The sequence below is a fragment of the Prunus persica genome, chromosome G4 (assembly GCF_000346465.2).
Source record: "Prunus persica cultivar Lovell chromosome G4, Prunus_persica_NCBIv2, whole genome shotgun sequence".
Taxonomy (NCBI): domain Eukaryota; kingdom Viridiplantae; phylum Streptophyta; class Magnoliopsida; order Rosales; family Rosaceae; genus Prunus; species Prunus persica.
In genome coordinates this window covers 10,042,145-10,069,134 of record NC_034012.1, presented here as the reverse complement: position 1 = coordinate 10,069,134, position 26,990 = coordinate 10,042,145, and the positions used below count along the sequence as shown (strand labels likewise).

The 26,990-nt window shown below is 37.5% G+C and overlaps 5 protein-coding genes across 8 annotated transcripts; 1 reads left to right on the top strand and 4 right to left on the bottom strand.

Annotated features, from left to right (window-relative positions):
* On the bottom strand, nucleotides 253-3,196 carry LOC18780643 (malate dehydrogenase, mitochondrial). Its single transcript, XM_007213748.2, has 7 exons — nucleotides 2,854-3,196; nucleotides 2,586-2,759; nucleotides 2,306-2,474; nucleotides 2,017-2,078; nucleotides 1,754-1,875; nucleotides 1,306-1,423; nucleotides 253-736 (listed from the first exon to the last, which is right to left on the bottom strand). Exons 1-7 carry the CDS (start codon nucleotides 3,085-3,087, stop codon nucleotides 596-598), a joined length of 1,020 nt encoding a protein of 339 aa, XP_007213810.1. The 5' UTR covers nucleotides 3,088-3,196; the 3' UTR covers nucleotides 253-595.
* LOC18778576 (tRNA dimethylallyltransferase 9) lies at nucleotides 4,261-9,576 on the bottom strand. Of its 2 annotated transcripts, none has more exons than XM_020561210.1 (11): nucleotides 8,767-9,576; nucleotides 8,133-8,186; nucleotides 7,363-7,405; nucleotides 7,060-7,168; nucleotides 6,534-6,732; nucleotides 6,139-6,361; nucleotides 5,845-5,939; nucleotides 5,609-5,700; nucleotides 5,272-5,347; nucleotides 4,919-5,058; nucleotides 4,261-4,822 (listed from the first exon to the last, which is right to left on the bottom strand). In XM_020561210.1, the coding sequence occupies exons 1-11, from the start codon at nucleotides 9,031-9,033 to the stop codon at nucleotides 4,756-4,758; spliced, it is 1,365 nt and encodes a 454-aa protein (XP_020416799.1). In that variant the 5' UTR covers nucleotides 9,034-9,576; the 3' UTR covers nucleotides 4,261-4,755. The 2 variants fall into 2 exon arrangements, with proteins under 2 accessions (XP_020416799.1, XP_007213909.1); XM_007213847.2 differs by having other exon boundaries at nucleotides 4,261-4,834; nucleotides 8,767-9,573.
* Nucleotides 10,060-13,087, top strand: LOC18778163 (protein trichome birefringence-like 31). The gene is made up of 5 exons (XM_007211730.2): nucleotides 10,060-10,953; nucleotides 11,318-11,489; nucleotides 11,683-11,882; nucleotides 12,217-12,360; nucleotides 12,615-13,087. The coding sequence occupies exons 1-5, from the start codon at nucleotides 10,577-10,579 to the stop codon at nucleotides 12,967-12,969; spliced, it is 1,248 nt and encodes a 415-aa protein (XP_007211792.1). The 5' UTR covers nucleotides 10,060-10,576; the 3' UTR covers nucleotides 12,970-13,087.
* LOC18778424 lies at nucleotides 13,275-19,816 on the bottom strand. 2 transcript variants are annotated; one of them, XM_020562101.1, is made up of 6 exons: nucleotides 19,447-19,816; nucleotides 18,012-18,150; nucleotides 16,209-17,874; nucleotides 16,006-16,122; nucleotides 15,087-15,241; nucleotides 13,275-13,646 (listed from the first exon to the last, which is right to left on the bottom strand). In XM_020562101.1, the coding sequence occupies exons 2-6, from the start codon at nucleotides 18,105-18,107 to the stop codon at nucleotides 13,479-13,481; spliced, it is 2,202 nt and encodes a 733-aa protein (XP_020417690.1). In that variant the 5' UTR covers nucleotides 18,108-18,150; nucleotides 19,447-19,816; the 3' UTR covers nucleotides 13,275-13,478. The 2 variants fall into 2 exon arrangements, with proteins under 2 accessions (XP_020417690.1, XP_020417689.1); XM_020562100.1 differs by having other exon boundaries at nucleotides 18,012-18,126.
* Nucleotides 21,172-26,907, bottom strand: LOC18778332 (UBP1-associated protein 2C). Of its 2 annotated transcripts, none has more exons than XM_020561550.1 (2): nucleotides 25,469-26,907; nucleotides 21,172-22,898 (listed from the first exon to the last, which is right to left on the bottom strand). In XM_020561550.1, exon 1 carries the CDS (start codon nucleotides 26,790-26,792, stop codon nucleotides 25,470-25,472), a length of 1,323 nt encoding a protein of 440 aa, XP_020417139.1. In that variant the 5' UTR covers nucleotides 26,793-26,907; the 3' UTR covers nucleotides 21,172-22,898; nucleotide 25,469. The 2 variants fall into 2 exon arrangements, with proteins under 2 accessions (XP_020417139.1, XP_007211635.1); XM_007211573.2 differs by lacking the exon at nucleotides 21,172-22,898 and adding an exon at nucleotides 23,389-23,674.

The following is a 26,990-nucleotide window of genomic DNA, read 5'->3' as shown; positions in this document are numbered from 1 at the left end:
CCCACCCCTGACCATAAAACTGTTTTCATCAATCTATTTCAGGTTGTTGTCTGGTCTACGGTGTAGTGGCCAGCACCAGAACCGAACAGAAAATTTGCTAACATTTTCTTCAAATCACTTCGCAATCATCCAAGTCAAGGTTACTTTACAAAATTACACGGGGCATAAAGGTTCTAGATTATCTTCCAGTAACATTATTTTCAAAACATCCAAGTAACATGCAGAGAATAGAAATGAAAAGACTGGAAATCTTCCTTGAATCAGGAGAATACTACTTATTGCCAGATGATGGCGGTCACAAACTATAATCCAAGTCAATGACTAAACAGTAATCAAGTTTTCATTCCTTGAATAAATGAAACATTTTCATTCAAGTTCAAATAGCTTAACCCCTCCCATAACATGCCACTGGGGATTTTATTGATAAAACCTTTGTCTATCAGAGCTTACTCCAATAAAAACAGCAAAGCCGGTGCCCGTGCCGCTGGCAGCACTAAAAATACAACACTACTTGGACAAATGCAAAATTTGGAAGGGTTACTAATTGGGGATGGGTAGATAACCTCCATCCCCAATGAACTAATAATACATTATACTAATTCTGGTTGGCAAACTTGATACCCTTCTCAATAGATGCTTTGAGCTCAGGCTTTAGGCTTTCCAATCCTTCCTTTTCAAAGTCTGAGAGATTACCCAACCCCAAAACTTCCTCCACACCATTCCTTCCGAGCCTCACCTGCAAACCAATCAAAGGACTCTCAATTACTCATCATACGAACAGCAAAGAAAAATATAGCAGTATCGTGTCCATAATCAACTGGACAAACATAGTACATAAGATTAAAAACTGGGCATTGTACAAGCTTATACGGATGAACCATTATGGAGATATTCAACTGACCAAATATGCTACATCTATTTACTGTCAGCAGTCCATGACTATGTGTGACAGTGCAAGTTTTAAACTCTCATGTAACATACTTGCATGCAACAGCAATGGTTGAGACATTGAAGGGCGCATCCATCAATGAATAATAATTAGTTACAAGTATATTAAAACCACCATACATTGAAAAGACATCAATAACCAAAAGGGGAGGTGCACACTTAGCAAAGACATTGTTACATGTCTACAAAAATAATGGCATTTGGAGACATGCGAAGTACCACAATAATACTCAAGTTGAACAGGAATGAAGCATTAACCAGTAAAGCCAAATCTTGGCGTATTAACGATGTGGAAGAATTAAAAATAGCTTGAGGCAAAACGAAAGTAAAGAACTAACTTTGGTTTATCTCACTAACCTTAGAAGCAAAGAAAGGAAGTTCAGTAACGCTTGATTGCACGAACGAACATTCCACAACATCGGGGACCCCATTAAGTCCCTTCAGACAAGCATCAGCAAAAAGAGCTCCAGCATAGCTGCAAGATAATAGGCAAGTTAGTCCGAGAAAAACGTAAATTTCTTTTTCTTTATTCCAACAACTGAAAACGAAAATATAAACAAGGAAATCAATGGAGTAATACGAAAAAAGGTGAACAATGTGATGGAAGAAGCATTTAACACCTTGCAACAGCAATGGAACCATAATGCAGACAAGAGAATCAATTACGAAATGTTTGTGTATAATTTTGTACATGAGCAAATATGTATTTCTAATTGAAAATAGGCACATTCCATGAGGAAATACAAAATCAAGGCATCTACTACAAAACGAAGTGTGCATGCAATGGTTTTATCCGAACACGTACGCCATTGACAATGTTGCAGATCCCTTTCCAGCCTTGGCTTCCACAACTTCCGTTCCTCCATCTTGTGTTCTCTTTGTCAAAGCCTTGATAACATCATGAGGCAAATTTGCTGTTGGGGTAGCCTAAAACATTCAAACAAGCAGCACAAAATTAGCCAACTATAAGCCAAACCCAACCAAATCACATTCCTCAGTAGCAGCACCGCAATTAAACTCAAACAATCTAATTCAATCAAAGGATTAAACAATTTGAGGGATATGTACCTGAGAAAATAGTGGGAGAATGGTGATGCCAGCATGGCCACCAACGACTGGTACATTAACCTCTGCACACACCAAAAAACATTCTCTTTATTTGCTATTGAACAAAATGAAGGCTTACATTATAACTGAGCTTCTAAAACCCATTAAAAAAACGGTAGAAATGCTAATTACACCTAGCTAAGTTGAGAACATCTTTAACAAAACCCAGAAAGAAAAAACAGAGAAATGATACAAACATAACTAAAAGGAAAGAGCTTTTAGAATAAAAGTGGGTCAATAATGTACATACCAGCAACATTAACATTGGCTTTGCCAGCATAGAAAGTCTTTGCCCTGACCACATCAAGAGTAGTGACACCAAACAACCTCTTATCGTCGTATTTCCCGGCTTTCTTCAACACCTCGGCCGCAATCGGGACCGTAGAGTTGACTGGGTTGCTAATCATGTTAATCAGTGCCTACCCAAAACAATCACCCAACAACCAAAGTTAAACAAAAATAATAAAAGTAAAACTCAACTCTTTGGGAAACAAAAATCGTAGAAAAGAATTACACAGAGGGATACTCACATTGGGGCAGTACTTGGCGATGGCGGCAGTGAGACCCTTGACGATACCGGCATTAATGTTGAAGAGATCGTCTCGGGTCATGCCGGGCTTTCGGGGCACACCGGCGGGTATGATTACGACGTCGGCTCCCTCCAGGGCTTGAGCAAGCTGATCTTCACCGGCGTAACCCTTGACCTAATCATCGCAATCAATCAAATCGTCGAATAAATAAGAAAGTTGAAACATTCAATCGGAGACAAGCGATCGAAGAAGAGAGGGTTTTTAGTACCTCAGATCTGGTGTTGATGTGGCTGACGTCAGCGGCGACGCCGGGGGTTCCGGCGATATCGTAGAGAGAGAGGTGGGAGACAAGAGGGTTGAGCTTCATGAGGAGCGATAAAGGTTGCCCGATGCCGCCGGCGGCGCCGAGAACGGCGACCTTCCGCTCCGGCACGGCCTCGGACGAGTAGCTCCGGCGAGTGACTCGTTGTACGGATCTGACGAGGGACACGGAAGGCCTCATCTTTGTTTTGCTTTGGGAGTGTCGAAGAGTCTGCTCTCTGCTCTGCTACTCTGCTGCTTAGACAACAACTGCAAAGTGTTGTGTATGTATTTGTTTGATATTTATGGTTTGGCTAGGGCAGGCAATTGTTGGATACTATTTTAACGTCAAGTGTTTATTTGATTTTTTTTTTTTTTTTTGGTCTGGGTAGTTAAAATTTTTATACTTTGATCTTGTTTCATGGTATATTCTTAGAATATTACGTTTTTCCATAAACCTTTGCCTTTTAATCTTATTTTTAATTTTTTTTAAAATTTTATAGATTGCCTTTTAATCTTTTTTTTTATTTTCGATATTTCTTGTTAAAAGGAGCAATAAGAGCATTCACAATGGGTTCCCTAAACCACCTCTTTAGACAAATTTTAGAGGAATTATAAAAATGCAACTCCACCCATGCTCCCTATCCACCTATTAAATTAGGGAGTCCTTTAGGAGCTCCTAAATCTGAGGAGAGAGAAAAGACTCTTAGTAGCTTCTTACAATTTAATGCAACTTTATTTAATGAGTATTTCAAACCTTTATTTAATGCAAACTATTTTTTATTTTATTTTTTAATAGAGATTGACCAATCAGAAAAGAGTTATAGCATTTATGACTCTCCAAATTAGAGAGTATGGTTGGAGTTGAAATTGTTCAGAGAGCTCCTAAAATCACCCATGCTATAAGGATGTTAGGACTCGAACTTTTGGGGAGGATTTGCTCCAAACCACCACACTAATAGGTCTTTTTTTTTTCGCGCCTTTTAATCTTTAAAACAAGAAATTTTATTTCAGAAGATTTTATATTAATTTATGACGAATAAAATAAGAATATTTCATCTTTTGATTACTTTTATAGTTTATGAAAGCTATAACATCACCATTTCACTATCTAATTTTATACACAACATTGCTGAATCTTACTTTGACAATGAATTTTAATCTCTAAAGATTCTCTTATATTTTAATTAGGCTATCACATGTTATTATAAAACTCAGATGTTATCTTTTCTTTGTCGTTGGGATTTTGCTGTCAAAACAAAGGTACAAAGATTAAAGAAAAAGCAAAATAAAGCAGATGCGGCCATTAACCGATTGGTCGTTACATTGTCAGCGTTGCTAATTAAAAAACATGCATGGTTCTCATCTCATCCCATTTGAAATGTTGGTAATCACGTTTTATAATGTTAACATTCATGAAGATCATAATTGATAACAGCTACATTGAACATTGGAGTGACAATCTTGTGGATTTGTTCACAAAATCAGATTACAAAACTTATCAAGTCGGTGGACAAAAAATTACAATCAGAAAACTCAGATATCTTTCATGCTGTTTTAGAAATCCATAAGTTGAAGATGAATGAAGGCTCAAAAAATGGTTGCCCGTGAAGCCCTCGACTTGCTGCAGAGATACATCAGTGACGGGTTCTTGACACAAACAACTGTTTTAAGCAAGAGCTCAAACACTAACCTTTGCAGAGGAACAAACTCTAAACTTGTGTCATGAGATTTTCTGATCCTGTACAAACAAACAGAGGCCCGCCCAGTCGGAATAGGGGATGATCGTATTGCATTGATTGCTTTGGCAAAAATCAAGACTCAATGAAGTGAATGATCAAATCAAGACTCAATGAAGTGAATGATCAGGTTACGATTCACTGTTTAAGCCTTGTGTTCTCCTTATCCAGTCTAGGATGTCTGAGCAATCTTCACGTCTGACAAAATGCCTTCATGTGTAAATGAAACGATTTAATATTTAACTATTTGTGTCCACAAATTAACTGTAAACCTTCAATGTTCATAAATTATACCTATTTTGAGTTCGATAGCCCTTTAGTTCGGATTCTTCTCTGCGGCTTGATAACTCTTTCTTCATTCTAAGTGATTCAGGCACAACCAAATTTTCACTTTTGTCATGGTATGCATCATAAATGAAGTTGAGCACCGTTTCCTGCAAAAACAATCCACTATGCCAATCAGAACAAGCTTAAGGAAAACATATATATAATTAAAGCATTCACAGGCTATAGGGAAATAAGAACCGTGCACAAAACCAAATCTTTGATTGACATAATAATATAGGAATAACAACTGGGGGTGGAAGCTACATCTTTCTCTACTGACAAATAATGGAAACAAATGAAAACAAAATTGGAAAACATACCAAGGGTTTGGAAGCATCAAGCCAGTGATAGATACTCTCGTTACGAAACCACGTCAATTGCCGTTTTGCAAAATTTCTGCACATGAATTTAACAAATTCTATTGAGGAATGTAATGTATGAGAATCTTGTAAACTCTACAAATCGTGTAGTTCTCCACCTCTCGCTCTATAAATACTTATAACTGAAATTTTCTTTTCCAGACAATATATTTTGCATCTGTTGTTGCTTATACAAGTTACAAACAATTTACATTGAAAATGTCTGAAAGCTTGGCGAAACATATTTCCTAGGCAATTATATCTTTTGATACATAAATCTGAAGAGAAAATGCATTACCTAGAAGCTTTTTGAAATTCAGATAAAAAATTGAAGAACTCTCTTGGAGAGCTACCTCCTTGCTGCCTGCACATCAATATATACTCCATTGCCTAAAATCAAATATTTCTTACTGTTACTACCTATTGCACATAATAATAAAATGACAAAAAATGTTACATACATTTTAATGAAACAAAATCAGACAAAAAATGCTTGAATATTTGAAAAATAATATAGGAATATCAGAGGTATACTTGTCTGTAACCAATTGCTCTGGTTGCTGAATTTGAATTTGGAAGAAGACCGCTATCAAGAAGCCATCTAGCCTCAGACAAGATACCATCACTTCCTGCAGAAAGTTCCCAAAAAAAAGAAAAAGAAAGATTAGAGAGTGCGAGGGAGAGAGAGAGAGAGAGAGTACCCCACCCTCATTGAAATAATGATCCCAAAAGATCAGCATATGTAAAACTAATGAAATTGCCTGATTTGAGTTTGAAAACTCAAAGATGAATGATCAATTTGTAGTGATGTGTCAAAGTACGATTCACCTGACAGCATATCTTCACATCGACAGTCAATTGATCTATAAAGATCAACTCTTTTGCTTGAGAGGAAAAAGCAAATGAAATCATAGTCCAATTCCTTTGATTTTACTTCTTCCACAACATCAGTTGAAGGATTGATGTCATGTCTGTCAACTATACTAGAATCACATTGTTTCCGGAAAGAATCGTAGGGTACTTGAAATGCCGATGGAGGTGATCCACTAGACTGTCATTTCAGAACATGCATATAATTACATCCACCATCAGTGAAGTTGAAGGGGATAAGCTTCAAACAATGCAACTAAATAGTCAATATTGAGGCAAATTTATCAACAAAAATAGTGATATGCGGGCGCCTGTGTCTATGTTCAAGGAATGCATATACATCACAAACCAACCTTAATGATCTCAAGGCTGCGTCTTAATCGATACCAGTCATTGGCAGGCAAAAATTGAGCCTTTGGGTCACCTGCTTTGACCACTAACTGCACAGCTGCTTCCCAGTCTTCATTGTTCTGCAGATCCACTAACTCAGAATACGCTTCAGATGCAATATCTGGAGACGCTTTGGGAACATCTGGTTTTCCATATATGAGCCTAAAAAAAAAATGCTATTAATACAACCAAAAAGAAGAGAGAGAAAATGAAGGTTATTGCTCTTAATTACATAAATTTTTATTCAAATTCACCTTTAAGCAACCAAATTAAATGTTGCCAATATCATCAATCAATAAGCAGATGTCATTTCAAAAGCTATTAGTTTACATGGGAGGCTATTACATTAAGAGACCATTTATGTTAATCTATACTCAACATTCTAGCTATAAACAGACCAAAAAAACATACTAACTCTAAAACAAGAAGAAACAAATAAAGAAACAAAGATCGAAACTAGCATTTACGCAAGAAGATATTGTCACATACCAGCGCAAGTACAATCCAGTGCCACCAGTAACTACGGGAACACGGCCACTATCAAGAATAGATCTTGTAGCTTGCCTTGCATCCTCATAAAATTTTCCGACGGAATAGTCTGAAGAATAAAACATGTGTTGAATTGGGAGAACAGAAATATGCAAAGTTCCAAACCTAGCAGTAGAAAACTCAACATCATCCAAGCATCCCACAACACCCAAATTTCAATTATAGCCTCCAAATCCTAGAAGATGAAGATATAATATGCTATGATACATATCTATCTGCCCTTAAATTTAGTAGACAACACACCTTCAGATGGGTGCAAAATATCAACAAGATGATGCGGCACCTCCTGCATTAAAGAAAGAAAAACAAAAAATAAGAATTTTTATTATAAAAAATCAAAAAAAAAAAACACACAATTTTTTGGTCAAATTCCAGTTACAAAAAACAGACCAGTTGAGATTACACGGGGAGAAGTTGCCCAATCAATCATTAGCAGTAAAATTTAGTATCAAGTTAAACAAACCTACTTTGTAATTATAGTAGTTTTGTTTTTCTTTGTTTTTGTTATATTTTGGATTAGCTAGAAACTTGCTGTTTTATCAATATGATGAAGTATTTCTTTTTTCCATGCAAAACTTCATTAGGACATAAAGGCTTCTACCTACATATGAAATTCTGCATTAATAATCAGACAAGCAGTCTATACAATAGACTTACTCCATATGAACTATTGAATTGCAGAGAAGAGATAAAATTAAATGAGGATATTATGTGATTTGTTAGAGAATATAATATGAATTGCTAGTGCTTGAAAGGGTAAAAAATTCAAGTCAGAAATGGCGGAACAATACATCCACAACAATCATATTACAATTATTAAAATGTAAAATCTAAGCACGACATAACATCATAGATACAAACATTAAAAGGTCAAAATGAAAAAAAAACATAAAACTAATATGGCATACAATGCAACTGAAACCAACATAATCCAGAAGTCTATATTATCATAAATTAAATTTCAATGGTAGATGAATACACTAAATGTACAATTTTCTCAATTAGGCAAGCACCTGTCTATCACCTGGGGAAGGCTTGGCAGATCCAATATCAAGTCCCCGATATACCTGAGGCGACAAAGCCATACCAAACAAAATCACTTTAAGCAATATTGCACTGCCTGTTAAGTGTTATAAGCATAAACAAAAGGCAATCCAAACAACGCAATGTTATATTGAAGGAGATTTGGATATTTTGAGATGTCTTCCATTTCGATGCCCATAGTTGTTTTATTGTGTATTTCCTGATGTTTATCATTTGTTTGGAATTTTTTACATTTCAGTTCCTTATCTAGATTATTGTGGCCTCTATAAACAGAAATTAGCATTACTCATTGAAGGCAAGCTTGATTATAACAATTCAAATTTTCAACTTAAGTAATTCAAATCTATTTGGTATAACACAGTGTCAACTTTCTTTTTGTCTATTAGTATCAGTAAGTAAAATGGTTTATGACTAAATACCCAATAAACCAAACTCTCCATACTTACAAATTAGTATCTCAAGAACACCCAACTAATGAACTAACCACTCTGCTGCTTACTTTGAAAGAAGCTACATTTTTCCATTTTCTTTCCCTTTTTTTTCTCAGCACCCAAACAGAGAACAACAAAAACCAACAACTGGGTATTGTGTGTTTGCTAAAACCTGAACAGAGTCGGCGCTGATAATCTCGCCATTGAGCCGCTTAGCGAGCTCAAAAGCCAGGCGGCTCTTCCCTGCTCCAGTGGGCCCAGATACGACTATCACCTTCTCCTTCTCTTTACTCTTGGTGGCTGAAACTGAGCACGCGGTGCTCAAACGACGCCGGCGGATAGTGAAAGTCACCAGCGCAGCCGTCCGGAGGGCACGCTTCTTCGACGACGACGGGAGGCGCGGGCAAAATGTACGCACGCAACTACTACTGATAATCATGTTTTGGGTAGAGAGGGAGAGAGCTCAGATAGGATTGGATTCGATTGTTTTTGTACTTCGTTATTTTGTCCGTTTGGGTTTAGGGAGGGGTTTTGGGTTCAGAGTTTGTAAACACCAAAGGGGAAATGGATTAAAGTGAGGTTGTGGGGTTTTTTTGGGGGTTTAGATATTTGTGCACTCTTTTCTCTCTGTAATTTTTTTTTTTTTTTTCATTTTTTTCAATTAAGACCTCTTTTGGTGTTTAGAGTTCTGACGTAAGTACATGGTATAACTTGTCTACATAAAAAATTATGAATTTTATTGTCTATCCATATGATACAGGAACGGATTGTATTATAATATTTTACAATAATTTCTCCAGTTTCAGAAAGGTCTTTGCCCCAAGACCAATGCATAATTGATCATTATGAGTAGGGGTGGGCGCGGTCCGGTTCGGTCCGGTTTTCACCTCAAACCGGAATCGAAATCGGTATTATTTAACCGGTCCAGTTCGGTCCGGTTTAGACAAAAAAAATTTCGAAAACCGGCCGGTTCGGTTCTAACCGGTTCTGACCGGTTCCGGTTTTGAACCGGATTATTAATTTATTATTTTTTAAATTTTTTTAAAAAAAAAAATTTTTTTTTAAAATTTTTTAAATAAAAAAATTATAATAAATAACTTTTTTTTTAGCTTAAAAATGAACAAATAATCCAATTCATACATTTAGAAATTTTTTGAAGTTGAACTTGGAAAATTAGTGATTATAAAAGTTAAAAAATGGCATTAGATTTTAAAATTTTGTAAAAATATAAATATAAAATATATGACCGGTCCGGTTCGGTCCAGTCCGGTGCGGAGAGATGTAAAACCAGAATCGGAACCGGTTGGAACCGGTTCGGTCCAGTTCCGGTCTGGTTTGTTGACTTTTTTGGTCAACCGGTTTTTTTTTCGGTTTTTTTTCACCGGTTCGGTTCGGTGTTCCGGTTTTCCGGTCCCGATGCCCACCCCTAATTATGAGGAAAAAAAACTCTCTTGAGACGGGAATAACACGGTGTTATTATTCATGGCTAATAATACAATGACAAATAAAAAAGTTATTAAACAGGTCATTGTATTATTAGTAGGAATAACAAACATGACATGAGAGTTTCTCTCCATATGATCATGATGGATACATGGTCAAAACCGAAAGGGCCTACAATCAACAACCACTGATGATGTGCTCCAACTTAGGGAGTTTAACATGCCACCTCTCTTCATCAATGAAAACTAATGTTACTTGAAGAAAAAAAAAAAAATTAGTGGGAAGAAAATCACTTGTGGCATCAAGAAGATTGTTTACTATCTGAAGGCCCACATAGGAGTTCAAAAGAACAACAGCCTTATTTCAATTTAAAAATGAGAAATACCTAAAAAACTTGATCCTACCAACTGGTGGTTGCATGTGTCACTTCACCAAAAAGACTTAAAGTTCAAGGTAACCTGTTCAAATACTTCACCAAGAAAATGTCTTTTAACAATCAAACATAAACCATAGCCATCATCTTCATCACCTCTCCCAAAATGACAAGGCACCAGCTCTCTCTTGACCGTCGAATCCAATCCCTCTTCCCGGTTGCGTTGGCTTCTCTGCTTGTCCTTGGGACTGCAAAACTAGTGCTCGACGCCTTGAAGACCAATGACAGCTTTGTCTTTCAGCTATATGGCAGGCCAAGAGGTCAACAACAGAGTCCGGCAGTTGTTGTTTCCCCTGAGGACAGGATTGATGAAAGTTGCAATGTGTTTGAAGGGAAATGGGTGTGGGACAATGTGTCCCATCCACACTATACAGAAGAGAGCTGTCCTTACTTGGTAAAGCAAGTTACTTGCCAAAGAAATGGTAGGCCTGATTCTTACTATAAGAATTGGAGGTGGCAACCTAATGACTGCAACCTCCCAAGGTAAAAAACTCTACACTTTTGCATGCATCCTAAATTCTAAGGGCACAATATGACAGTCCAAGAAAGAAACAATGAAGCAATAATCATTCTTAAAAGCAGAGTTAATGTGCTTTGAAAATTTCTTCGGAAAACATCACAAGAGGTACCGATTTTTCTTTTTCAAAAGTGGCCCATGAAATTATTCTGATTGTTTTTAATCTTGAAATTGGATTTTCACTGGGAAAAAAAGTGGATTTATTTCATGCCCACTTCATGTCAATTGGGCAAGAAACTTGTTTTCAAGCATTTTATATGGGATGTGGGTCGAACCATCTCATGTTTTTCAATTTTTTTTTTTAGTGAGTGGCTTTGGCTTTGAATTCAGGTTTGATCCATTGAAGCTAATGCAGATTTTGAGGGGTAAAAGGCTGATGTTTGTTGGAGACTCTGTACAGAGAGGGCAGTTTGAATCCCTAGTCTGTATGGTTCAATCTATAATTCCTCAAGGAAAGAAATCTCTCCAAAGGGCCCCTCCCAGAAAGATCTTCAAAGTTGAGGTAAACATTCTACTGCCTGTGGGACATTCCATATGCAAAATAACCTTCTCATTAGTGAGGCTTAAAGCTCATGTCTTAAAACACTAACCCCATGGTTACGGTAAGAGTTCGACTCCCCCTCATGCTCTTCAGGTCTTAGGAACTTCTCATTTTGTTCTACATTTTAAGGCAAACTCTTTTTTCCCTTTCCCAGGAGTTTGATGCATCCATTGAATACTATTGGGCTCCATTTATTGTGGAGTCGATTTCGGACCATGCAACAAAACATACTGTACTGAAACGGCTGGTGAAGCTAGACTCTATAGCTAAGCATGGAAAACACTGGGAAGGAGTAGATATCTTGGTGTTCGAGAGCTATGTATGGTGGATGCACAAGCCTACCATCAATGCTACGTGAGTGACATATTTGTAGGGGACCCCTATGTTATAATTTCATCGTTCTGATTTCAATTGGTTAACGCATTTCTAGTGACATTCAATCTCCACTTTGTTGATGGTCCTGAATCCTGAATTCAAATTTCATGGCCAAACTTGGTTGATCACCTAACGTTTTATGATAGCATGGACATAAATCGCTAGGCGAAAAACCATTGCAAAAGAAAATGGTGTTGCTGCTATGGAAACATTTAAGGCATTTGTATTTAAGTTAAGTCTTGTTGAGTGAATTTTGAGACGAGAGTCGGATTTGGGATTTGACAATGAATTATATTTTGCTTGTCTTCCCCAGATATGGATCTCCTGATGTCCAAGAATATAATGTCACTACAGCATACAGACTGGCGTTACAAACTTGGGCAGAATGGTTGGAATCCAGCATCAACCCTGAGAGACAAAAGGTCTTCTTCATGAGTATGTCTCCAACACATTTATGGTGAGTTTCACACTTCCACTCAAACATATTCAAAAAAGAAAACCAAAGTCCTAAAACCTTTCAACCCAAATGACAGCTAAATCCAAATGCTTCACAATTATGGAATAGTTACGTTAATCCGCAGGCCTAATTCAGACCGAGTTCATCAAACCTGCCTAATCCCATGAAAATAAAACTACAGCTTGCAAAAAGCTCTCTCCAAAGTCCTGAACTATTCTGTAATCATGAAAGCATCATTGAAATTTCTTTTGTAGGAGTTGGGAATGGAAGGCTGGAAGTGATGAGAACTGCTTCAACGAGTCTTACCCAATTCAAGGTTCATATTGGGGTACTGGTTCAAACATGGAAATCATGGAAATGATACACGACCAAATACAGGATTTGAAAGTGAAGGTAACATTTTTGAATATTACCCAGTTGTCAGAGTACCGAAAAGACGCACATACATCCATATACGGGGAACGCAAGGGGAAGCTCTTGACAAAGGAACAAAGATCTGATCCTAAAAATTTTGCTGATTGCATTCACTGGTGCCTACCTGGGGTTCCTGATACATGGAATGAGATTTTGTATGCACATTTGTTAAAGAGCCATCAAAATCTTTTGTAAGTTGAATTAAACAGTTGAGCCTTGGATAAAATCTATGAGAGGTACATTTGTATGTTAATATTGAGGATCAATAGTGCAGCATTTTGCGAGGAAGAAGAAAAGGAAATGACACCTGCGACGGAACTTGTATTTAATTTAACACTTTTGGTCTTCTTTTTCTTTTCTTCAACCGAATTTCAGCTTTATTTTGGTGACCAGAGAGAAATAAAATCCGCAACTCTTTTGTCGTTCTTTAACCAGCAAACAACTTTAATTTGGTGAGAGAAGATAAAATCCACGCACCAAGGGTATCACAGTATTGCAGCTTTCTCTCAGAAAGAAACAAATACCGACCAGATAGAACTCAATACTATAAGGTTAACTTCTTTATTTTGTGTATTTCAACAACGAAATAGTGGCATCATCCACAATCATAAATCTTCGGTATGGTATTATTTCCAACATATTTACCTGCAAAGGCAAGCAGCCTTGTAATCAATCCAATTATTTACTGGGACGCGTTAATTTACTTAAAGGAGCTCCCATTCAGAGTCACAGGCATCATGAGTTTGCAAATTTGTCATGTTAGAGAGTGTTTCTTGGCTGGAATTTATATCAGTGTCCCCAAACCAAATTGCTAGCTGTTCATATTCCTTTGTCAGCCTCTTCTTTGATGTAAAAGCATCCTGGATTCTTTTCTGTATACAACAAAGCAAATGAAAAATTGATACAGTCAGGCTCATCATGCTAATGAGGCACATAATTTGTTGATACAGTTTCACATTTCTGATGGCATCACCTTCAAGCAACATGTTTAGTTTCTTTTCTTTACAAGAAATTTATTTATATATGAAAAATTGATAATTCATTGATTCTCAGCAAAGTTCAGATCGGTGACTGCAATCTAAATCTTTATTATGGGTTCACCGTAAATATGCCTTTTTAATATGAGAAAGAATCCAGAACCATATTATGAAGTATTTTAGATGCGAGTCTGAAATGATGCATGTAGTTCTTTATTTTCTAATTGGTTTCAACGGAAATTTGTAATGTTTGGACAAGTGAAAACCATATAACATGCTTTAAGAAAATTGCGATCAATTGGGTGGATTGGAACTCAACAGATCTAATTTGCTGTGATTGCACAGTGTATGTCAAACAGGGCATCTTATATGCCGGGTTCGAGCACTTCACACCAGTCTGTTTATTGCAAAAAGATTAATCAAGGATACTAACAACACAAAACATTTCACATATATGAGAAAGGGCTGTCCGTAATCAGTATTTAAAACTCATAAAATATGACTCAATTTTGTGTTCTAAAAGTTTCCGAAATAGTGGATTGAAAGGAAAAAGTGCACCAAAAGAAGTCAAAGGGAATACCCTTTTAAGCATAGATAGCACAAAAGACCAAGGGAAAATTATCGGATGTCTCTCACTCTCTTCTTCGACCTCATGGTGTGGCATGATAAACTGCCCTCGTGCACGTAAAGTTCCATTTAAATACAGAGACAGCTATGAAGCGGGATAAATTGTCTCATAATTAAACCCAAGGAAGCTATTTAATATTAGGAGCATCACCCAAGCCAATGAGAATCTTCTAAGTAATCATTCATGCAAATAGGAGATGTAATACATTCTTAACCTACTCTGGACAGACCATTAGCAGGCATCGCCATTGAAGGAAGGAACCTTTCCCACAGTCAACCTTCAGTTGCCCACTAAACCTAATTATTCCTATTTAGTGATCGAAGAGGGGAAATAAATTGTATTTTTCCCTTGAAAAAAAAAAATAGAACTCCAGGATTTGTTCCTGAAACTAGGCCAGATTCTGGAAAGTCTGGGGCCAGAGTTGAGAGTGCAGTATACACTAATCCTCCTTTGCAGAAAGTCAATTTTTTTACATGGAAAGTCATGGTAAAGAACACTCTACTATTATAGCATTCAGCTTCTCTTTCCTAACATGCCCTCTGGAATTGTGACTTCTAACTAAGACTATGTAAGAACACTTCAAACACGAAACAGAGCATGCCACCATCGTGTTAATATTCATAACAAATGCAATATGCAGAACCTTTCTAAAATAACATTTCCTTTACCTAAACAGAAAGGGGGGATTGGAGAAGTGGAAGGAATACCTTGTATGATCTTAGCTTTCTTGTTCTGAAAGAGATAGCATGTAGTACGCTATCGTCTACAATGACACAGCTCTCCTCAAGCTTCACCTTATCATGCAAATCAATGGTTTCCATGCTAGAGTGAGAAAAATCACAACTTGATTCATCTGAAAGGCCTGTAAACACTTTGCAAGCTTAGAGAGGTAGCATCCAAAACACATCATAGAAAGCAGATGCAAGGGACAGTTATGGTTTAAAATAGTTCCCTCAGTTGCCAAGTATACCAATGTGCAAAATAGCACAAAGAGGGCACTTCAGTCGTAGAGTCAAAATACCAAAATAAAATCATGGCCAGCATTGTTATATATTGAAACATCATTATGAACTCTGTTCTGCATCTCAAGTATGTCATAAAGAAGGGTCAGGTCCAATTTGACATTCTTATTCATACTTGTGTATGTTAAAGGTGCATTGCAATCTTCTTCATCAAATCTCATGTGGTTATACTCCACGAAAAATATAAGGTTGTAGAACAGAAATAGACTCCTAATAGAAGTGGTTAGGACTATGATGTTACAAATTACTTTTACTAAAGGATTCTGGGCTTATAGCTTGTTATGTTATTAATCAGATGCCCTCCTCAGTTTAGAAACTTCAGGAATCTAATTGCTTGAAATGAAACTCAAAGAGGAATAAAATGAGGAAACAAACATTTAAGTTGGAAAACAAAATGGGGCAAATCTAGATCACTTAAAAGATAATACTTAGCATTAAGGTTCTGCAAGATTGAAACATAAGAATTATTATCTCATCACTATTGTTGTTACTACAATAAAAATCCAAATAAATGAAGACTCCAGACTTTGGCCAATGGGGTTTCAAAGGTGAGAGATGAGAGAGGAAATAAATTAAAGTGCCGCATATGCATTCTAGAACATACCAATATCTGAAAAGGAATTAAGAGCATCAAATTGAACAGACTCGCAGATCTGAACTTGCTGTTTTCCAGATGGTACTGTCGGAGGCAGGGTCAACGTAATTCTGGAAGTGCCTTCTTCTGTAATTTATAAAAGTTAATGAATGCCTGTTGTCTAAGGAAAAACAAGAATACTTCGACAATGAGAGAACCAAAAAAATACTAACCAACTGGTTCCAGTGATAGGACACCTCTGAATGAAGAAAGTCCCATATCCACATCCTTAATTTTACCCGACACAGTTAATGGTGAAGCAGATGTTGGGATCTCATTAGAAACATCAGAAACACACCCAGTCTCCTCAACATAATTATGAGAAAACATTGCTTCCAGGGATAAGTTTTCAGGTGAATATTCAAAGAGCCTAAGTGATTCCTTTGCATTACAGCTGCTGAAGGGTGCAATTCCTAGCGGAGTATCCTCCCCAGATACATCTGAAAATACCATTTTAGTAGTAGTATTTGAAGCACCAGAAACACTCAAAATTTCATCTGAACAAACAGTACATTTTTGCTGGGATTCAAACTCCAATCCATGTGCTGGGGATATAGGTGCAACCTCAGGCAAAAAAGTATGCCTATTTTCATAATTACTGTGAGCAAATACCTGAAATGGTGACTCTGTAAAGTGTTCTGACATAACAGGAGAAGTTAAATCCAGCATTTTTATGGAAATTTCTTCATTATTTGCATCTGAGTTTTCATTTGTCAAATTATCATCAATCTTCCCCACAGACAAGTCAGACTCTGACACCCCAAGAGTATTTATGGAAGTTGGAGAACTAAGTTGATCTGCAAGGTGATATTTAGAAGAGACAAGACGCAGCTGGCTTGCCACATGATCCATTATACTGGGCTCTGTAGGTGATTGATTTTTAGTTGCATCTAAAGAAATTCCATTTGTCAAAACTTCATCAATCTTTCTCGCAGAAAAGTCAGACTCAGACACCTCAAGTGTATCCATTGAAATTGGAGCACTTTGTTGATCTGCAATGTGACATTTACAAGAGATGAGACTCGGCTGGTTTGTCACAGGATCCATTACATTGGGCTCTGTAGGTGATTGATTTTCTGTTGCATCTAAAGACTCTTGATTTTCTACGGAAAAGTAAGCCTCTGAAAGCACAAGAGTATCCATTGAAGTTGGAGAATAAGGTTGATCTGCAAGGTAAAATTTACTAGAGCCAAGACTCGGCTGGTTTGTCACAGGATCCATTACATTGCACTCTGTAGGTGATTCTTCTGTTGCATCTAAAGACTTTTCATTTGTCAAAACTTCATCTATCTTTTCCACAGACAAGTCGTACTCTGACAGCTCAAGAGTATCCAATGAAGTTGGAGAACTAGGTTGATCTGCCAGTTGATATTTACAAGACATGGTACTCAGCTGGTTTGTCACAGGATCCATTACATGGGGCTCTGAAGGTGATTTCATTTCAGTTGCACCTAAAGAATTTTCATTTGAAAAAACTTCACGAATCTTTCCCACAGATACATCGGACTCTGACACCTCAGAACTATCCATTGATGTTGGAGAACTAGGTTGATCTGCAAGGAAATATTTACTAGAGACAAGACTCGGTTGGTTTATCACAGGATCCATTACATTGGGCTCTGCAGGTGATTGCTTTTCAATTTCATCGGAAGAATTTTCCTCCAAGTGTTCCCTTGACTTAGTACTAATGGTAGAATTATATGTAATAGCCACCTCTTGAGTGTCATGATTAACAGGATTCCCTAAAGGAGGAATTAAATCTTGGACGACATCAGAACAGAGTTTCTTCACACTCTTGCCCACTGTCTGCACCTGGGTTTCGACATATTTAATTGTATCCTGTGAAAGAAATCATTCAACATTACAAGAGGAATTGATAGCTGCAGTCACTAGGTAGCAGCAGCAACAAAATTAATCGAAGTCCAGAAGCACTTAAGATCCTCTTTTTTGGGGTTTTTTTTTTCTTTCATTATTACCTGATTCACAATATCATCCACCTCCTGGCAGATTGCTTCAAATTTCTGGTAAATGTTTCCAACCCAATTCATACCTTTGAGTTTTTTTAAATCCATGATGAATTCTGAACTTCACCTACAGCCAGTCAAATGATGCTCTCTTTAATGGTTTGCATTAGCCAGAGAGGACAGTACAAGTTAACATCCCAGGCAAGAAACACAATAGCAACTAATAGCCATCAAATTGACTAGTTTGAACATCTTAAAACATAAAGGTTATACTCTCACCAAAAAATATACATTCAATCCCAAGAAAGTTTCAGTGTCCTCCAAGGCTTTGTATAGAATATCACAGTATATGAAATACAAAGGGTTTGGCAGAGTTTTACAAGTACTAACATTAAGTAACAGATTGCAAATTTTTCAAGTGTAATCAGAACTGTGCACAAAAGGCTAAGGTACAGGTTATGGGAAGCACCATAACTGCATAAAATGGAATACCAAAAACTATAGGAGACAGAATCACCACATGCGATATTTTGAAGTCAAAATAACTAGAAAATAGAATCAAAGTAAACACTAAACTTGATGGTGAATAAATGCATGAAATGATCAATCAATAAACCAAATTATTTATGATGGAAATAAAAAGAATAAAAAACGAAAACTCAGAAAAATGTAATAAGATTGGATGTACAGAAATAGGAAACCAAGGTCTACACAAACCACTTAAAGGAATTGAGGGTTAGCATTCTGGAGAACACAGTGAACCGAAAATATCCACGGTAACCATCACTACCGAGATTGTATGTTTGTATATTTATTTGAGGATCATTATTTTGTAGAATAAATATATAAAATACTTGTTTACATACCACACAACAGTAAAAACATGCAGGGGGGAAATCAAACACTCTCATAATTGTGCTATTCGATTTCTTCGATTTCAAAATTCTCAAGTTCAAGAAGTTTGCCTGTTCACTAGCTCTTCAACAAAAATATATATATACGGCGTAAATTATGTACTGTCACAATTGTGCTATATATATATATATATATATATATATATATGCGTCCTCCATCAATTAACCCAAGAACAAAAGCAGAGTTTTTCAAACATAAATTACGTACTGTCACAATTAGGCGATCAATTTAACTTGATCATACTCTCTGGCAATCATAGAATTCAACCTCAGTACCCCAATGCATACTTCAATTAAATCATTGTCAAAAAATTTATAATAAAAAACTGTAGCCTTCTGAATACATAAAAAGATACAGAGATACACGAACTTAATTACTATAGCTCGGAAAAAGAAAAACTTTTTCCAAAATAAGAATATGATCAACCAAAAAGAAAAAAAATTGAGTGAAAAAGAGACGAAATTTGAATGAAGAAGAAGAGAGAAAAAAACAGCAGCACGAGGAGGAGGACGATGGAGAGGAGATGAATTACCGGAAAGCTGTAGCCTGTGGTGCGACCAGTAAGCTGAGTTGAACTTGGACCTTTGGTTATGGCAGAGAGAGAGAGAGAGAGAGAGAGAGAGAGAGGTTTAGGAAGAAGGGCTGTGGGCAGGGTTTTAAGAACCTCTTTCTTATGTTAATTACTCAAATAATACTTAGTTAAAAATTACAAAACATAAGTAGGTATAATTTTAGTCCGACTAAACTTCTTAAGGGTTTTTTTTTTTTTTTTTTTTTTTTTGTTGATAAGGTTTATAGAGATATAGGAAAAGTTACAAGACAATGACCAAAAGTTTATTGATCCCATTATTGTATGCATTATAACATTTTGTTTTCCTTTTCACTATAATTTGATCTGAAAATATTTAAATTGAAAGTGACTTTTAATTAGTACTCAATAATTGAGAGTAAAGTTTAAAGATTATGTTATTGTTCTTGCCTTTCACATTTGGATTTCGGATAGTGTTCTTGCTACAAGAGTGCTTTTATTTTATAGAGCATCAGCTTCAACAAAAAAATAAGTAAAATAATTAAAAGTAAGCTAATGAATGTATTAGTCGGATAACTTCGCTTTTATATGTGGAGACGCTCGCCTGATCCTTTCAGCCTTAATCCACTTTTGTTTTTCGTCCAAAAAAATAATCCACTTTTGTTTCTGTTAGTTTTCTCCATGGAATAAAATCTGTCGCTTTCTATAAATATATAAAAAAATAATTGATTTGAAATTAAAATTTGGAAGTATCATCTTCTTGGCTTTCATACAGAACTTGTGAAGTTTCAACATGAATTAAACAAGAACCAAATTCTGCGGCACGGTTAGCATAAAGTCTTCCAACTCATGAAGATTAAAAGATTTTAAAAAATCATGACAGATAAAAAGAGTCGCATTGATTGACCCCCCAAAAAAAATAAAATTCGCATATGCCTTGGACTGGTGTAGCCTTTGTAAGTCGACTTGAATTAAAAGCCACAACCTCTAACGAATCTGATTCCGCTATGACTATGAATTAACAGTTTATTCTGTTTATGGTGACAGTAATTTATTACGACCTGATAAAAGGTATTTATAAAAAAAAATAACAAGGCTTATAAGTCCCCTTGTTAATTTAAAAAAAAATCATAATTTCCAAAGAATATTAAAGGATAAAAAGGGGTGTTAGTCGCCCAAATTTTAGGTGTGCTCCCTAAACCCTACATGTGCGTGTGAGTTCCCCACCCACTCTCCTAACTCCGGCAAAAAAAAAAAAAAAAAATTTGTTTTGGGATTTTGCATAGAACCTAAAGATTTAAAGAGTTAGGGAGTAAAATAATTGGCATGGCTAGCATGATTCAGTATGTCTTGTTCTATCAATTTCTGAATTGAATGAAAAGTCGAGGTCAAGTAACTTATATTAAAGAAATTTTGGAAAGGTTGGAGTTGGACTAGTTGATTGTGTCCGTGTCCTTATACCCAAATTCGATCCCCTACTTAAAAAAATATATTAACTAGTAAAAAAAGAAAAAGACAATTTGGGATAGCCATTACTCTTTTTGGGGGGTCAATTCTTAATTGAACAGGCACATTTATGATGTCATGGTTAGATATTATACACGACTATGCCAACTTGAAGCAGCTGAGTTGAGTTGAGGCCAACTAAATTGGCTTTTAAGTTTCCACATGCTTATCCAAGTCGCCAATTGATGACAAAATCCACGTCATAAATAAAACAAAGGCACCAAGAATAAAGTTGGATATATTGATTCTCCATTCACTTTTCATTAACTTTTTATTGGTCAGGTACAGAGGGTATTTTCAATTTTAACATCCAAGGATTTCAACTTTATACAAGAAAGACACACGGAGCGCCCGGCATCATTTATCCGAAAGGAAAGCATGAAGCATGATGCCTTTGGCAGCCACCATTCGACATCGTTTTTAGGCATTGGGAGCTTCAATGCAGCAAATGTCATCTGCACCCCGATAACCACTCTGCTGGTCGGTCATCTGGCAGGTGTTTGTTAACACAATTTCCCTCCTTACATCACTTGTGGCCCTCGAATTGAACACCACCCTCAACACCAAAAACTCACTCGCAGTGAACCAAAAAAAGAGAGGGTAACTCAAAATTTCAGAAAATCAAGCGTATATAATGCAATGGTTGTCAGCCACCATGTACAAGAACATACGGAAGACATGAAGAACCAAAGAAACAAGCACGTCCAGCCACTAATTGAATAACAGCACACAAAGAATCAAGACGTCATACAGAACTAAATGTCTGAAATTGTGCAACTTGCATGTTTATCTATCATAATAAAAACAACTAGAAGCCCAGCAACATCTAGTCGACCCATTTTTCACTTACCGCATTTCCACAATCATTCAATTTAAAAGAAATTCAGCTTACAGCCACAGCAAAAAGTCAAGGCAAACTTCTAATGATGATGGCGACCACTTCAACACTTACTTTACATTTCCTAGAGATGTCAAGAACACTATTTTCCCGACAAAGCTAGGGAATTTAGCATAGGACACGAGACAAACCACTTTTTTTTTTTCATTTTGTGGGGGAAATTCAACCCTCCAAACTCAAAAAAGAAAGAAACAGAATAAAGGAGTACAGGCCAAAGAAAGCCATATTAGTCTAGTGGTATTTCCCTCCACCTTGTTAGAAGAGGTTCGAAGTTCAAAATTTGAAAAGATAAAAAAAATGTGTAACTAGGAAATCCAACACATCTGCGTAGGGACGCTGATAGCTCAGTCACAAAAGAGCATATAATTCTTAGGAGGTCATTCCATATCTATTGGAACCGGGAAAGAGCAAAGACTGAAACCTGCCTAAAAAACAGCAGATATAGCTCAACCATAAGTCACAATAAATGTAAATGAGCAAGTCAGTCAACCTACACCAAACAATCTAACCTACACCAAACAATCTAAAAATAAATAATAAAAAAAGGAAAGGAGAAAGCTACATCATCACACTGGATACAATGGATAGACCAGCAGTGTCAAAATCGCTGCACTAGAGGATAACTACATAGAAATTGAACTGAGATGCAGCACAAGGTCTACTAAGAAATCAAAAAACCATGATAGACCAAAAAGTTGTCATATAAAAAACTAAGCAGAAACAACACAATGCGCAAAAGCTGGCCCTCTCACCCACCCATCCCCATAAAAAATAAAAATAAAAATATTCATGTCCATAAACAAATGAACATCTCCCAACAATCAACCAAAAACCTCCTCTCAAACTGAGAAACACCACAGGAACCAAAACATAATAAACCGTCCATCAAAACTCAATTGCAGTCAATGCTACACTCACTTTCAGAAAGTCCAACAAAGACAGCTAATCATAAAGGCTTGATGTATGTTCTGCCATTTTCACAATCAAGATTTCTACTGTCACCAACACAACAGAGCTTTTTATTCAACAACCAGAAGCCTACTATGTTCCGCTGCAACAATATTACCACAAAATATAAGCACTGTCTATACAAAAATATACATATCACACAAGGCTAATCTTGACCTCCTCTGATGAATAATCAAACCCTTAGATATTTATCAAAGTATAAACATGGAGGCGAAATGAAACCTCACAACGAATAAAATAACAAACTCACGAATAAACACACTGCAGTTATAGAGACAATATGGTCAAGACATCTGATAAATAGGGAACCAAAATTCCTGCATTGGGTTTAAAAACCAACAGAAAACAATTATGCTTTTTCATAAAAAATATAGGTAGGGAATAACCTCACCAGCAGAATCAGAACTGTGTACATTTAAGATTGTTACGTGTGTGTGCATTTCTAATACAAAAATAACAGCAGTAATAAACTAGGTAGCAGCCACCTTGAAGAGCTCCATAAAAACAAAGTCACACCAATAATCAAATAAACATGTCAGAGAAACAACGGCCATACATATTTTCTCGATGTAAAAGAAAATGTAAATCTGCAATTATAAAAACAAAACTATACTTTATATTGAAAAAAACATAACTCACATAACACATCAGTACCTGACAGAATACAAAAGACTAATCTAATTTAGTCACTTTGGCTACCACAACTCAGAAACAACCTACATCTTAAAAGGTTCAGATGATGTGAGGAAGAGGCGATAAAAGCACAGCTAATACAATCATCAAACCAGAGCATATATCTGCAATCACGCAATCACCAGAACCAGATAAAGCATCAGCGCCCAACAAGCGGTCATACACCTGAATCAAACATCCATCAACAACTCAATCCATCGCTCAATTGAACCATAAAGCACACAAACAGCTCCACTCAACAACCATGCAAAACAGAGTTCACGCAACTTGAAATAAATAACCAAAACAGCACACGAAGCATGGCGACAGCTCATGTGTTACCCAATTTTTTTTTTTAATACAATGGTAAAACAAGAGAGAACAACCAAGCTGAGAAATGCAGCCATTAATGATAAGAAAAACCAAAAATGCCCAAAAACAAATTTATGGCACAGCCAAATCAAATTTCTGAAAATGACTTCTATTATCTTACAACAGGCTACAAATATGTAGCAGCATTTTAAAGGGGGCATAATAGTAACATTTACAATAAAGAGTTGGCTCCCATCAATCAAAATCAATTTGATGGTTTAATGCAGAACTAGAGCCCAAGCCAGAGTTTCCATCCAACAAGTTAAAAAACACATTTTCATCATATAAACGTTTGTATTGAGAATACATTAAAAAGGAAAGCACCAGCATAATCCCACTACTTTATTAACCATTCAACTAAATTGTATCACTAAAGATCAACCCATACAATTTCAACTACATTAGCCTCAATGTCTAAAGCCAAAATTTATACGTCACCTCCAAATAATTCAATCACAGTTCACATCTGAAACCTTATATTTATTCAAGAATACTTATATCGAGAGACACTCAAAGAATGGGATGAAAACTACACACTGAGAAAACTCCAACCCCACACAAAGCTCATCAGGCATGTAATACCATGATCACCACATTTGAACGTAAAATTATGTTACGATGTTGAATCAATCCCATCACATCCCAAATGAAAACTATACCACCAGACACAAGAAAAAAAGCTTCCCCCAGCGCCCCAGAAAAAGAGACATTTGGGACCTCAATACAAATTAATTTAAAATAAAATGCGCATGCAACCTCATCCATACTCGAACAAAATCACTGAACAAAAATGTTTGACAACACAATCAACTGAACAAAGCATCTCTTAAAGACCCAGCATCCCAGCATCCCTACAATCATCCATATGTAAGAGGTAAAAAGTAAAAATGAATGCATCATCCAGTTTTATGAAATACATTAGATAAGTAAAAGTAGCAAACACTACAATAACAGAAATATGTACTTCAACTATCACAGACTAAAACAATAAGCAATGTGAAACTCATTAAAACTCAAACTCAGTCATATGAGCTTACTAGAAATTAAAATATAGGCTAATATAGGCACAAGACAGGCTACATGCTCCTCCTTGTTTTTTTTTTTTTGACGAATTAGATTCAGTTGGCAACTCCATTCGTTTAGGTTGTTTACTACATATGATCTAACAAGATAGATTATAACATAACTGTTACATATTTTATCTTATAATTATGCTCAGATTGAAACTTTGAAGGCAACACTAGGAGGATAGGATACAGAGAAGTGCATGAAAATATTTGACACCAAAAAAAAAAAAAAACACTCATAACGAAAGAAGGCAAAGAAAAGAGAAATACTACAACCAAGGGAAAATTTATGCAAAAAGAAAACACTTCGCAACAAAACCAAAGTGAATTTAAACAGTCACAAAGACAAGGAAATTCACGAACAGAGACGCCATGGATCCTAGGCAAGGCACGTGTAACAAAGAACAAATGCAAGAACTGACGCAAAAGAACAACCATTATAAAGCAGCAACCACGCAAGCCACAATGCACAGTGATCCTAACAAAGCACCAATTAATGCATCAAAAAATCACTAGCACAGTATTAAAGCAACGAACATACCTCAGTAATAAGGTGGCACATTCGGGTACATCCCCCCTGGCGGAACCCTAGGCATGGGTGATGTTCCAGCTTGCTGGTGGTGCTGATTCTGATAGGACGACAAGCCGTAGTGCCCGCTCTCTGGGAACCTACTAGAGGGCAACCCAGCTGAACTTGGCGCCAATCCATACAAAGACGACCCAGTACCCACACCGCCACCGGGAGCTCCACCACCAGACGCAGCACCACCAAGTCCACCACCAGCTCCACCCAACCCACCAGTGCCACCTAAACCATAACCCACCGAACCAGGCCCGCCGTAATTACCATAAGGCCCACCCAACCCGGCCCCATACCCACCACCAGCACCCAAACCCGAATTCACCTGATTTCCAACAGACGACAGCCCGGGGCCACCCAATGGATGATGACCCAACGGAGGTGGGCCCTGGTGCCCACCGGAAAACCCACCATACGACCCAATCCCACCGGGCCCGCCATACTGCCCGGCAATCGAAGACGGTTGTGCCAGCCCCATACCATCCCCATGCGCATTAGGGCCACTCCCAGGTCCTTGACCCTGACCGGGCCCGTCTGGCTTGCCCTTCTTCCCATCAATCGCCAATTTACAAGTCAATTGTCTCCCCTCGATGTTCTTCACCGGATCGACCAGCGCAGCCTGAGCGCCCTCCGGAGTCTTATACACAAACAGCGCGTACCCTTTGCACTTCCCAGTCTGCTTGTCAAACCCTAGCGGCCCCTCCTCTATCTCCCCATAGAAAGAAAAATGCGCCAAGAGCTTATCCGCCGGCATGTCGTACGGCACATTGGCTACATAAATCTTCCGCAACGACACGTCGGCTGCGTTGTTGGAGCTGACATTGGAGCTCGAATTCCCTGCGGCCGCGAGCTGAGTCACGGTCATGCGACCGTCGATCTTCTTGCTCGGCTCTTTTAGGGCTAAGAGAGCGCCGTCGACGTGTCTAAATGTGACGAAGCCGTAGCCCCTAGATTTTCCGGTGACCTTATCGAGGATGACAATGGCCTCCTCGAGCTCGCCGTAGGCGGAGAACAGAGCGCGGAGGCCCTCGGTGGTGGTGTCCCAGCCGAGGCCTCGGATGAAGAGCTTGCGCTGAGAGGCGTCGAGATCGGCGATCGATCGGACGGCGTCAAGGACGTCCACGTGGCGGGTGACGGCGTCTTGGAGAATGTCGATGAGTTGATCGGGGTTGAATCGCTCAATGAGCTTGCGAGCGTCTTCAGGGGAGAGTTTAGGGATGGAGGAGGGGTCGGTGTCCAGAACGACGCCGTTCTCGTCCAGCTTTCGCTTCTTAGATGGATCCATTGGGAGAGAGAGGAGAAGATAAACCCTAACCCTTTGGATGAGAAACAGAGAGAGAGTAAAGAGTGATGGGTGTGAATCTTGTGACTGCGTATTCGGAGGGGTTTGCTTTGGTTCTTCTGTGTGGTCCCGTTTTATATAGTGGTTTGCACAAGGGATGGGCTGCGGTCAAAGAGCGGCGTTGGGTACGTTGGGCTTCGT